Genomic DNA, 13,614 nt, shown 5'->3' with positions numbered 1-13,614 from the left:
GTACTGAAAGTACAAATTGACAGTTTAATGAAATATTCAGCAATCACTAAGTACTTCATTTTATTTATAGTTGGGTAAATGAATATTACAGCATCATGTCACCACAGTCACAATACAGTCATTATGAATGACACCTTGGGTATCCATTCCTCCAAATGCAAAAGCCAGATTTATTGTCTCTGATGCTGCTGGGCTGTTTGATTCCTTATCTCCATTTCCCTCACCACAAACTTTCCAGGGCAATAAACACATTGAGTGGTCTAAGCGGTTGGGTGGCAAATCCCCTTCAAACTTCAGGAGGACCCATCGATTTTTGTCTGCAAACAGGAGGTTTAACATTAAGTATGTACAAGCTCAAATTAAGATTTCCAGGAAGAATGCCCCACAGCATTCATATAGTCAAACAGTGCTTAATAATATTTTAAGAGCTTCTGAAAAACAATATACCTGTGTTAAATCTGTACATTGAGTTGCCAGCTCCATCTGCAGTCATCCCCCCAAAAATGTAGATGTTCTTGCCCAGAACTACAGCTGAGTGGGCTGCTACTCCTGGTGGGATGTCTCCTTTGGCCTGCACTTTCTCCCACTGTATGCTCCCTTTAAAAACGGACATGGTTTTATTTTCTTAAACAAAGTTCAGAGGCTCTACATTTTCATTCTGTATGAAAATCTAAAATAAATACAGCTGGGAAATAAATAAACTTACATTTATGGTTAAAAGTTCAGGCTTACTTGTGTCAAGAGAGTACATATCATTGTGGAATTTGTCTCCAGCCATGCCTCCATGAATGTAGATCTTTGAACCTACTGCCACAACAATGTGGCCATGCCTGGCTGGCACGTTTCTGCCTTGTGTTTCTGGTTGAGACCAGATGGAAGACACTGGGAATACCAAAAGATAAAATCCATCATATACTTAAAACAGAATAAGATAGTCACACCTTCAATAGGCGGATTATGTATTAATTTATGATTATGTATTAATTTTTTCCAATGCTATTAAAAGGACTTTGACACAGTGAAACTATCACAGATCCAGTACATCTGTGTATATAATATGGAGTCAGGTAGCATCAGTAAAGTTTAAATTAACTACTTTCTTTCCAAAGGACTCTAATCTATGGATCTGTTTATTTGGTAAGGATTCAAATTGATTCAGTTTGACTTGTCATCTCTGGAAAAGCACAGGTGTGATTAAGTGTCCCAGTCAGCATCCACAAAAACAGGGCCCTGGAAATGGCACACCTAAATGAACTGCAGTCATTATTAATAATGTTATCAGTTACACTTGTGCTGTTCCTAAAGAGATGAGATCAGTCACAAAAAGAATATAAAAAAAAATGAACGTATGTGAAGTGAAATATCTACTGTCAAAAAGCCTGGTATAATTTCTCTTGTCCCCAACTGTTTTAGAGGGTAAGAAAAATGATGGCACCTTATCATACACAATTATTTTCGTATTAATTTTCACCAAAACACAAAATGCTCTTATTGCCATGTTTACAATCACAAATATCTAATAATTTCAGATATTTTCCCCAAATATAATCACAATTACAAACTGGATGCTTTCAGTATGACAAAAATATTAAAAGCCTTGTACAACCACACAGGTGTTTTAAATTCTTCTTCTTAATCAGAACTCTGCTCAGGTTGAAGTTGAAAGCTGTTATGCAGGGATTTACGGAAGGTGCGATACAATTTCTTTACTAATAAAAATGTTAAACTTGCAGGTTGGCATGCCATACCAGGTGCAACAAAAGTAAGAGGGCAGCCTTAAAAGCTGTGGGGCAAAATATGTTATGTTGGTGGTGATATAAGATAACTTGTAGAAAGATTTACTGGGTGCTGGAGATACAAATGTTAAGCATGTGGTTAATTAATCACAAACCTGTATCGAAGACATGAAGTTTGGGGTCTGAGACAGGTGCAGCTCCTGCTTCCCCTCCAGAACAGACATATAGTCTGTCCCCTATGCAAGCTGAGTTGGTGTGGTATGTCCTAGGAACGGGGGGTTTGCCATTCACCACTACATTCTTCCAGCGAGGCCCACTCTCTGGAAACATGTAAAGAGCAGATCACACTCGTCACATATTTCGCCAGAAATCGTCACATACTATATAATCAATCTGTCTGTCACAGCAACATTGGTTACAACAGAGAGGAAAAACCAGGTAATGTGAATTAGAGAGTCTACAACCAAACACTGCAGCGGATGATTTCATACAGTAGATCAGCAACTCGTCTTTGAGTGAAGCCGTCTTAATCTGCAAAATCACCAGAGTGCTATGCTACTAATGAAGATCACACATTACAAGGTGAATCTGAATGTACCTGTTAGCTGTATATTTTGGATACAATTGCGATTGCCGCTCTGCTGTGCACCTCCAAACACCCACAGGCTCTGAGGGCAGCTCTCTGGCACAAAGCTGCAGTGTTCATACCGTGACTCCATACCCTCCCAGTCTGGGATGTCCCATTCATGATTATCTGGTGGAGTCAAGAAAGACAAAAATGCAAAGAAAGCTCTATGATATGAATGTGAAGGGAATACGCTAATAACCCTGCCACTGACATTACATTACTTTGGCTTATGTTATCTTTGTTATCATTGGTGATGGGGACTCTATCCATAATGGTTAAAAATTATGGATTACACTACAGTTATCAACAAATTCTGCACTGTAAAAAACATTTTCACACCCATCTCTCCCTCCTCTTTTGTAAATTTCACGTTTCAGTGGTGATTTTTGGTGATTTCACAACAATTAGATTATACACTGACCTAGTCTATGTCAAACTTGTTGCAAGTCTTACTTGTTATGTTTTAAACAAGTCTTCAAACTTCTTGTATATTTTTGTTGTAGAACTTATACAACACAGTAATGCAGATGTCAAATCCCTGCCTGGACAAGTTATTTGCTTGCATTTTTTGTTACCTAGATTTATGATATGCGAATGTAAGAAACAGCCGCTGGGGTTGGCTCCCCCAACAATAACTATTCTTCCTTTTCCCCCATCTCCAGATGGAATGAACGTGCAGGTGTGACCCACACTAACTCCTGGAGCACCGCCCCTGGGTATCAAAGAATACCTGTTGACAACAAAACAATTTCAGCAAGATAAAACGTTAGCTCATTAACGTACATCACGAGTGCAATTAAATAATCTGAAATGACTTACCATATTCCTTCTTTGGGTTTATCTAGAGGGTCAAGTACTGGGAGAAACTCCATGGCTGTCAAAGATATATGAGTGAACCTAGTGTTATTGTTTTTTTTATACTTCTCTTGTCAGAGATCAAGTTGTTACATTTTCAGTGGTGATCCGGTGCGAAAACAAATAGCTGATACACTAGCCTACAACATTATTTCTGATTTTACCCCTTATGATAACTTTAGCTAAGTCTCGATAAGATGATGCTAACGTTATTCTATCCACACAAGTCATTAATTAGTGTGGACCAAGCTAGCTACAGTCTAGCTAAGCTTAAGAATTCCTCTTTTAAACGATTATTATTAATAATAATAATAATAATACATTTTATTTAAAGGCGCCTTTCTTGGCACTCAAGGAAACCGCACAGGGAATTCATACATTAAAAACAGCAAATCAAATACTATACATAATAAAACAGCAAAACAAATACTAAACAGCAAAACAAATACAACAGCAAAACAAATACTATACAGCAAAACAAAACAAATACTATACAACTGGAAAACAAATACTATACAGCATTGGTGACGGGTGACTTGTAAAAACAGCTGTAATACTATATGTGAAATATATAACGCTAGCTAACGTTAGCTTGATTTAGCACACTGTCACTGTTGGGGAACACACTCAGCACCATCAAGACGCTACGTTAGCTACATGCTAACGTTTACTCAAAGATCATGTGAAGAACTTCCTCCGCACTAACCTGTTCTGTTTCCGGGTGGAATGAGGAGAGAACTATCGGTATCCTTTGGCACCACTTTCTAACATTCATACAGTGACATTGGTTATTACTCTTATTACTAGCTACGTGGGACTGTAAAGGCTGTCCCGTCCATGAGACGGCTTTACGTTAAAACATACGTACGTAAATGTTACGTTGCAACGTTGGTTAGGTTAATACCACTGTCTAATTTCCAAACGTAGTTTCCATGGTTATCTCAAGCGCATGCGCACTATCCTGTCCATCCTACTGCTGAATGTAGCAACGAGCTATGACGAAGTTCATATTTTTGTCATGCATAATAACACATTAGTGTGAAGTCCTTGCAGGGGTTGGCATAGAAGTCTTTGCCTGTTTACACTCTCAAAAAAAGTGTCTTCCCGTTTGACCTAAAACCTCCAATTTCCCACTTCAAGTAAAAAGGTAGGCAATGAGCGCCACACTTGTTTGTATCAAACATAGTCATTGGTTTCCATTGATAGTTTGAGTCACGGAGATAATTACCTTTTCTTCACTTACACATCAAGTTAACGTTTTAAAAGCCCAGAAGAACAGCTGACAAGAGATTATGTTTTCAGTATACCAATAAATCTTTAATCTTCTTAAAAAAATAACCTATTTACCAGGCCAGGCTGCACAGTAAATATTTTAAATTAACGTTAGTTCAGCCGAACAAAGATGGCAGCAGAGTGACATTTCTCCATAAATTGAAAGGTGTGGTTGTAACCTATACTAATCTACTTCCAAACTATTCCATTAATTTATAACTCAACATGGCATTTAGTAAAGCATTTGTGTTGTTTTGTTTCACGAAGGAAATGTTAGCCACCAGATTAAGATAAGATCATATTAAACTATTTATCACGATGAAAACTGTTGCGCAATAGTTGCAATACAAAGTAGGAAAAGTGCATCAACTTGTGAAACAAGTTTAAAAAACTTGTTCTTTTCCCTTTAGTTTTTCAGGCTTGGTTTGTGATTCAAATTACTCTAAAGTCCAAGAGTCACATCTTGGGAAATAAGGTAAAAATCTTCTTTAATGTGCAGTAGCAGATACGTTTTTATATTTGTCCACCCAAATGAACAATATCAATTATGATACAACCATGCACTTGGACCTCCAATATCACCTAATTGTCCAGTCAGACAAACTGAAACACATTCTTTAACATTTAAAAGCTACACTTTTTTTGGACCTTTTTATTAGATAGTTAATTTTACATGAGTGCATTGTTTCCATCCCTTTTTAGAGTCGTTTAAGAGTAAAATATACCTCTACTCCCATCGTTATTAGTGTGTGTAGTGTACGTGCAGGATGTAGTATTGTTTGCAGTTCTGTACTGTAATTCTGAATTTTGGGAACTACAGCATGTGGCTAAAGTACTGCAACCCCTTTATTTGCACATGCCAAATCAATAGATACCAGGGTTCACACAGTCCTTTTTGTGGGATTATGTGTTTGTTATAGTGCAGACCAATGTCTCAGTTTCTTTGAAGGAAAATGTAGCAGTTTCCAACTGATTTTCCCATCCCTCACATTACCAGTAAAATTTGAAACAATATTTAAGATGTAAGATGTAAGATGCAATTTGTGCCTGAGCCCACATCAACATGTGCGCACTTAAAAAAATGCATTTCATAACATTTCCAGTAGGTTGTGCCATTGTCTTTTTGTTAAAATTTCAAATGCTATACTAAAGGTAGCTTGGACTGCCTGAGTGAGTGAGTGTTTATGACATGAACTTGTACGTTTTGGTATGCTATTTCTGGTGTATTTGTGTCTTAATGTCATAAATTGACATGTGGGCAAAGGATTACATATTTTATAAACTTATAGAACAGTATTAAAAATTATGTCAAAACAACATGCAACACAAATGCAGGTTGTACATATATTTATTTAGGAAATACTAGTTTTTAGTGTGAGGAGCTGCTTTCCCATTAGAATAAATACAAATGGTATTTTGTAAAATGTATTTCATGTGCATTCAATTAATTTCTTTCAATAACTGCTAACCTTTTTTTAAATATTGCGGAGGGAAAAGAGAGCAATGTGTGTGATAATGTACCCAGAATCAGATACAATAAATGGAACATGGAACGAGATTTAATCTCTAATTGGAATATACATCGACAAAGTCACATACTGATATAATTGAAAAAGGGTCCTGCAGAGTCAGCAGTATTGCAGATACAGTGGGAGCAGAGTGAACGTATCTGGATCAGTTAAGTCTTCTGTAGACACGGCCTCCCTAAAGAATGAATGAGCAAAGTAATGAATGGATTAATTACTTTCTGACTCTGTGGGATGTTTCATATCTAAAAGTAGCAAAACACAAACATATTTCAGGGTGATTTGTACTCTAGTTTTTGTACTGACTGTAACAATAATCATCTTTACTAAGATTTGTGCCAAATACACGTGCTATTCTGCATTTTTAGGTTAGTGCAGCTAACAGACAAGTAAGACTGCCACATTGCTTGTGACCTGGAGCAAAGTCTGCATTACCATACTGAATATTTAGTAGTTCATTCTGACACATCAAATGAAAAGGACAGGAACACTAAGAATGCAACAAGTTATATGCCCAAAAGCAAGCTGAGGTTTTGCTAAGAGCCTTATAAAAGCAATACGTCATCCTAAAATGAATAATAGATTCATGGAGTTGCTTGGATTAAGAGATTGCAAATTCAGAAAACAAGATAGGATTCAAGGTAGACACAGAGCACTTCTCAAGATTGTTTATATGTTGATGAGCTAAATAACTGAATTGTCTATTGATTTCTTTTCTTTTTGGGTAACATCACTTGAATAACAGGAATTCAATGAAATGAGATGTCAAGTTCTTCTTTTCTTTTTCTTGGTAGGGCTGCAACTAATGATTATTTTAATTACTGATGATATTTTTGATGAATTATTAAGTTTATAAAACATTTAAAATAAGGAAAAGTGCTTGTCAAGCCCAAGGTGATGCCCTCAGATTGCTTGTTTTGTCCGACCGACAGTCCAAATCCTACAGACCTTTAATTTACAATTACATTAAATAGGAAAAAACCTCAAATCCTAACATTTAGGAAGTAGGAAGCTGTGAATGTTTGACATTTTTTATGTGATAACTGACTTCAGCAGTGAATTGATTATCAAAATGTGTTTGTTGACTAGTTAATTAATTAAAACATTTTTACTGCAAAAACTTTCTTCACAGCCCTTAACAAATATTTACTGACTTGCTTTAGTTAATTCTGCCAATACTTTTATTTTTAGTCAATCTGTAATTAAGCATTTGTTCTACATCTAGTCTGCCAGTGCCCCACATCCTGATCTTTTTTTTATCGTTTACTACTTAGATAGTGTGTCACTAACTTAATTGATTAAGCAGCCACACAGTCCAGTCTGCTACCACCAGGTGCTCCGCTGTCTCCTGTGGCAATCTGGACATCTCTGCACACAGCCTTTTCTCTTCTCCTTCCCCAATTCACCCCCCAGTCAAAACTGCACAGTCATCCCCAATCTTTGCGCAAATTGAAAACTTCTCTCTTCGAGGAACATCTCCCAGTCTCTTCTTTTTATCTCTACTATCTTAATTAAGTCTCACTCCTCTCTACCTTCTTTTTCAGTTACACCTGATATTGCCCCTTTGTCACACTGCTCTGCCTTGCACACACTACTGTATGTCTTTACCTTGCACTCACCTCTCAGGCCTGAACCTATGGGGGCCTTAGGAACATTTGCTATATATGTCTTCAGGGCACTGTGGTTTTGACCCACAACTTTTTGCTTGTGACATTGGCCATGCAGGGGCTAAAACTGCTCATGGTAGGTCCAAATCTGTCAATATTCTGCCCCTTGTGAACGATATGTGTTTATAGTTCATATTTAAAACTTTTACTTGATTTTTAATAAATGAACTGTAGATAAAAATACAAACACAAGGCTCCTGTAAATCCCAATAAATATAACCTTGTACCATTAAATAATCAGTGCCCTGACATGTGTCTTTTGCTCCAGGCTGTTTATAGGCTGTACAAGATAAATAACACAGATTGTGTGTCGATAACCTAATCATGTAAATCTCAAGTCTTGTTGTGCAACACACTACATATTTGCATATGTGAGTAATTCTTTTGCCAAATTAGTGTTAACATAAGTTGCTGTAACTCTGTTAGTCCAAACTTACTAACAATGACATCTGCCCTCAGATCCGTTTTAGAAATCTATTTTGTTTTTATAAGAAAAAAACTAAAAAAAACATATTAAAAACACATACCGGTAGGTGGGTGTTTTCACTATGTTTGTAAAACGTCAGCCCCCACCAAATTAAAAACACTAAATTAACTCTTCTCTAATATGCTATGCTTTAGTGTGTGTGTGTGTGTTTTGTAACTCTCTGGGGGACTGACATATGAAAGTCCAGATCTGTCCCCTTAGACAGACCATGCCATGCCACTGTAGCGTTATCTGCCCAGTTTCCCCTTCAGGGAAGCAGAGTATAAATTTCCGTGAACTCCTTTGTTTTCCTTTCACTGGATCTGATAAGAACCAAATGAATCAGGGGCTTTTTGTGGCGAGAGGGAAAGAATTATGACTTTTCAAAGTCCTGAGGAGGGGACAAGAGGAAGGAGAAAGAGATAATTGTGTACATATTTTTTTTGTCATCTTAAAATAGGTTCTCAGAATGCTTGCTATTTTTGTGAGCGTGTTGTGTGTATGGACTGTGGTAAGCAATTCAACAAGCAGACTCTTTTTATCTCCCTTAGAAAAAGCTTGATTTGGATGCGTACTTAGTGGGTGGGCAGTTTGATAATCAGGATTAGCAAACAAGTTCATCTCTGGGTTAGTGGTACACTGCCACTGGGCAAATTGACAAAATAATGTGCTGGATCTATTGTTGTTGTGTCACATTTCACCCAGAGGTGTGTTAAATCATGCTGTGAAGTAATCTGGATTATTGCCACACAACCACAACACTGGCTTAGTTCAGTATATTATACAGTTCACAGAAGACTGATTATTTAATCTGTGTATTAAAAACATGTTTTTGTTTTTTGTTACAGTATCCTCTTTGTTGTTTGTTCTGGAGAAAGCTGTATAATGCTTTTGTTCCTTGTTGTCTTAAATTAATATGGCATATTACTATATGATTTCAGAAAGTAATACATATTTTAACTAAAAGTTAACCTTGTTTTTTGTTTACACAAGGAATAGTGTAGAACATTAAATAACTTTTTATTTTTACATTCCTTTTTTTTCTGTTGTTGAAGAGCTATCCAGCCCACTTTATTTGTGATTTAGTGGATGAGTTGCTAAGTGATTTATTTTCTCAATTATGTAAGACATGAAATTAGTATATAGAGAAATCAAATGTTTTAGACAGGCTTTGAGTTGGTGTTGTTTGTTGTGTGTCTTAGTGGTTGTGTCATGTATTAGTTGTATTGTGAGTATGAGTGTTAATGGTAATGCTTTAATGGTCATTAAAACAAATGGTGATATTCTTTATTTTCTCCTTGGAAACTGAGCTGGCATTGTTAAATTAACCTTGGGCTCTCACATGTTATTACTTTTGTCTGTGTACATTTGTCAGGAAGCTGCCAAGTGCAGTTGTAATCAGTACAGTGAATGGCGCCCATATTGTCTTTGGTTGACTCCAAATGGTACAAAACCAACCAGCCCATAGAAAACTAGGAAAATACTGTATTATAATAGAAAGCAGGCTTTTCTGTAACAATATATTTTTTATTTCAGCTTCAAAGCTGTCTATCACTGGTAGGTGGCTCATTAGTAACAAGAACAACAAACATTCATATGAACCATGCAAAACAGACTTTAATCAGTATGAGTACACTTTACGATGCTAAATGGATAGAAAACCATAACAAAACTAATAATGTGGCTATTACAGTATGTCCTTCAGAAGCTCCATTTAGTCCACTGCTGAAGCTTAAAGTGCAACTTTGAAAATAAATGATTAGTAATTTCTCCAGATTTATAACACAACCAATTTAAATGTTCTTTGTGCTCCCTCTGTCTGTCATGAACTATTAGATACAACATTCAACCAAAACTAATTGGTTAACAAAGTTATACGACAGACAGACTGTCTCACCTATAGTGTCAGTCTCTCCAGACAGCTGAATGCAGCGGTGCTCCAGCTCCTCCACCCTCTCCTTCAGGTCAGCTTTCTCTCTCATGAGGGATGTGAAACGCTGCTGAAGCTTCTCCATGGCAGCTTGCAGGGCCTGATGAACTTCCACTGGCACTCCTCCTTCTAAGAAGAGGTTAGTAAAGTAGCTTGTTTAGATAAACCACCCCAGATACTTTTTTAAACTATATAATCAGAAATCCTTAGAGAATTATATGATTAGCTAGATTAATAAACACACACACACACACACACACACACACACCAACACCCACACACACACACAACACACACCACCACACAACACACACACACACACACACACACACACACACACACACACACACACACACACACAGCATTAAGCATCAAGTTCCGTTTCTTCTCTGTAGTTGATGCAACCATCTGGTCTACAGTGGCAGCTAGCATGCTCCATCCAAGATGACCTGTCTCAGAGTCTATCTGCGGAATCCCACTGCCAGCTTACCTGAGACATCGTCCTTCCGCCTTAGGACCCATGGTGAGGTTCATTCCTTTTTCATTTTTTTTGTCAAAAAATACCGTGGTTTTTGCCTGTAGTATGTGATAGTTAAGAGGTTTTTGGCATGCATCCATAACAGCCTCAACCAAAATAAAATGCAAAAAAGTGTCTGTTTGTCCTAATCTATAGTGGTGACTTTAAAGGAATGTGTCCAAGGTATATAAAGGATTGCGCACTTAGGTCTGCCAGCACAGACACTGGATCCTACAGCGTGTCTAATTTGAGAGGCATATTACTTGCAGCAACATGTGGGCTCAGATGTAGCAACAAGTCCTTTGGTCTGGTAATGAGACTGCCCCTCCTGATCTGGTGACACCATGAATCATTTATGGAGTGTGTTAGCCAGACTGGAGGAGGGTACACCTACACTGTTTACTGTAAGACTAAATTAAAGCCTCATCCATGATCCAGTATTTACCTGTCCACACATATAAATATGGATAAGGTATTACAGGGGTGTGGTTACAGCTGTGGTGGTGGTATTTTTTGTATTTTATGCCTGCGATGCAAGTGTGGGTGTATCTGCTCTTCTAATATCAGCAGAGCATTGTGCTTCAGCGTTTATATGCCATCAGTATCTTTCTCCCTCACCTCAAGTTCTTGTTACTAAGTTCTCCTATCTAGTTTCTGTTGACAACTTTAGCGTCATAATTGCATGGCCTCTCAGTATGTCCCATTATTTTGTGAAAATATACATGACATGGGTTTACGGAGGTACCCAGTGTAACCCAAAACGTCTTGGTTTTTTTTAAAAATGTATTTGTGCACCCAGATTTGACCCATATAAATAATAATAAATTTGCTTTGTCACCCTCATTCTCGCTCATATTGGTAGCACAGCCACATTCTTGATCGTCGCAGTCTTCAAAAGAAACATCTCAAGCTTTTCTCTGTGGTCCATTTTATCAAGCCTCACTTGGCATGCCTGACAACTGGCATTGTATCTAAAACAATAAAGTTGGAAATTTGTTTTTTGATTTGTGGCGTCATGTTATACACAATCTTCTTGCTTAGGAATTCACTGAGGTCATTCTGATAGCGCACCCTTTCAGAACTGGGGCAGACTTTGCCATGAGCTTGACCATAATGCTTCTATGGTTTGGTAGAGTGTCTGCGGTCACCCTTAGGGAAAGATTTTTAACTGCCAAGGAGTGAATTACAGTCACCAACCTGGTCAGGACCTAATGATTTTTCCCCTTGGGCATTTGTATCATATATACAGTATAGTTTTCTAGTAGTTTCTTTTCTGATAATTGTATACTTTTTACAATGTTGCAGCAGAATACTTTACTGATGTACTGTAAATTTGCAGGTTAGTCTTAGTCTAGTCACAACTATTCTGTTACACCAACAACAAACCAATCAACAACACAAGCATCTAAACAACTTTACGTTTGCTGAAAAAGGCCCAGTTTGCTGCTAGGAAATTTAAAGTAACGTTTTTTGTGTAGCTACTAACCGGAGTGGTTTGAACTAAGTTTCTTCTTTGTTCAGCTTTTGTGTTTTTTACCCTTTGTTTGACAGTCACGCTCATACTCTAGAGTTAATAAATGCACCACTGACTAGAGTTTGAGGCGGTGCCTGAGTAAAAGTTATAGATGAAGGGTGGAAGGGTAGAGAAGAGAGTAACGAGAGGGAATACATTGAAGAATAGATAGAGAATACTGAGAGCATAAGGAGGGTTTGTCAGACTAGAAGATAACTTGTGCTTTAAAAGGGATATTAATCAAAGACCAGCCTCATTTAAATAATTACTGTATTTTATTCTTACTCTTCTATTGGCTCAGTATTTATAAAGAATAATAATGAATGTCCAACCCAGAAATCCAAACCAGATCTCAAATTTGCAATGAAAACTAGAGATGCTTCTACAAGAAGTGACATCAGAAAAATGCTGAATCTGGCCTGACCTCTGGCCAGAGGTAATACTGTTACCAAAAGAGCATCATTTGGTTATAATGTATCAAACATTGTGTGGATCCCAAAACCTGTTTGTAGCTTCAGATTTTATGTTTATTTATGGTATTCCAATGTAATAAGGGGAAATTAAAAAGTTCAAATCTAGTCGAATGTCAACAAACAAACTGTCCTTTTTTAAATTAAGGATTTATGAGTCTATCTTTTACTTGTTACCTTCCCCTTAGTTAACCCTTCAGTTATTGTGTATATATAAGCATTTTAACAACAAAAAAGATTGTGTAGGTGTTTAGTGTCTTTTGTTATCACCCTATTTGTATTTTCATTTTATATTTGTTATTGTGCATGGAGCAGATATCTCTCATTCCCTCCTAAGAATGGATAAGCCTGCCAATGATTATGTGTAATGGATTGAGGTTCCTTGTCGGCATGATTAAAGTGCACTGAGCATTTTAGATTGTGAAATATTAAACACAGGCCAAGGCCTTTTATGAAATGTGCAGTCTTCCAGATACTGAATCCTCCCAGATCTTTCTCTTTAAAGCCATCAAACAATGCTCTACTGTTCTGTCTGTCAAGGCCTATTGGCATCTGACATAAAGGTGTCCCCCTCTATGGATTCAACAGACACAATAAGTGTGATTTGCACCTATTAGGTAATGCAGCAAGAGCTCCTGCTCACTGGTTTTGGCAGCTATCAGAGGAAGGTACATTTTTTTCAAGTTATATAACTTTAAAAAGAAATTCTTTGAGGAAGCGAAAGCCAGGACACCTTGTATGTATCTCATCTAATCTGCTCTATGTTCCCCACACAGCAGTTTCCCAACTTTTTTAAAATTGCTCCAGTTCTCACAGAAAATGTTACAGAACATGGATTAACTCCAGTCTATTTTCTTGCTCCTTTCTGCTGATAATGGCGGCTTTAGCTGTCACATAAAGACCAACAGTGTCCCCTGGCTTGGGCATATTGGATGCTGGTGGGGGCACACAGGTTTTCAAATGTTAATGTGACATAGCAGCAAAGCCTATTAAAGCAGAGAGAGAGAGAGAGAGAGTGAGAGTGAGAGTGAGAG

The 13,614-nt window shown here is 37.3% G+C and overlaps 2 protein-coding genes across 4 annotated transcripts in view; one reads left to right on the top strand and one right to left on the bottom strand.

The window, feature by feature from the left end:
- Positions 1 to 47: 47 nt before the first annotated feature.
- On the bottom strand, positions 48 to 10,265 carry rabepk (Rab9 effector protein with kelch motifs). Of its 2 annotated transcripts, none has more exons than XM_032539783.1 (8): positions 10,260 to 10,265; positions 3,184 to 3,287; positions 2,940 to 3,094; positions 2,335 to 2,490; positions 1,892 to 2,056; positions 733 to 882; positions 448 to 597; positions 48 to 317 (listed from the first exon to the last, which is right to left on the bottom strand). In XM_032539783.1, the coding sequence occupies exons 2-8, from the start codon at positions 3,234 to 3,236 to the stop codon at positions 94 to 96; spliced, it is 1,053 nt and encodes a 350-aa protein (XP_032395674.1). In that variant the 5' UTR covers positions 3,237 to 3,287; positions 10,260 to 10,265; the 3' UTR covers positions 48 to 93. The 2 variants fall into 2 exon arrangements, with proteins under 2 accessions (XP_032395674.1, XP_032395673.1); XM_032539782.1 differs by lacking the exon at positions 10,260 to 10,265 and adding an exon at positions 3,926 to 4,152 and having other exon boundaries at positions 3,184 to 3,238.
- Positions 4,212 to 13,614, top strand: part of rgs3a (regulator of G protein signaling 3a) — a 192,821-nt gene continuing 183,418 nt past the window's right edge. Inside the window, exons 1-2 of one of the 2 annotated variants that reach the window (XM_032539756.1) lie at positions 4,212 to 4,366; positions 10,476 to 10,603. In XM_032539756.1, the coding sequence (XP_032395647.1) occupies positions 10,525 to 10,603 (79 nt within the window). In that variant the 5' untranslated portion in view covers positions 4,212 to 4,366; positions 10,476 to 10,524. Of the gene's footprint in view, positions 4,367 to 10,475; positions 10,609 to 13,614 lie in introns of both variants that reach the window. The other variant, XM_032539755.1, reaches the window with a different exon arrangement.

The sequence above is a fragment of the Etheostoma spectabile genome, chromosome 16 (assembly GCF_008692095.1).
Source record: "Etheostoma spectabile isolate EspeVRDwgs_2016 chromosome 16, UIUC_Espe_1.0, whole genome shotgun sequence".
NCBI classification, from domain to species: Eukaryota; Metazoa; Chordata; class Actinopteri; order Perciformes; family Percidae; genus Etheostoma; species Etheostoma spectabile.
The sequence above is the reverse complement of the archived record's forward strand: the minus strand, read 5'-3'. Positions and strand labels throughout refer to the sequence as shown.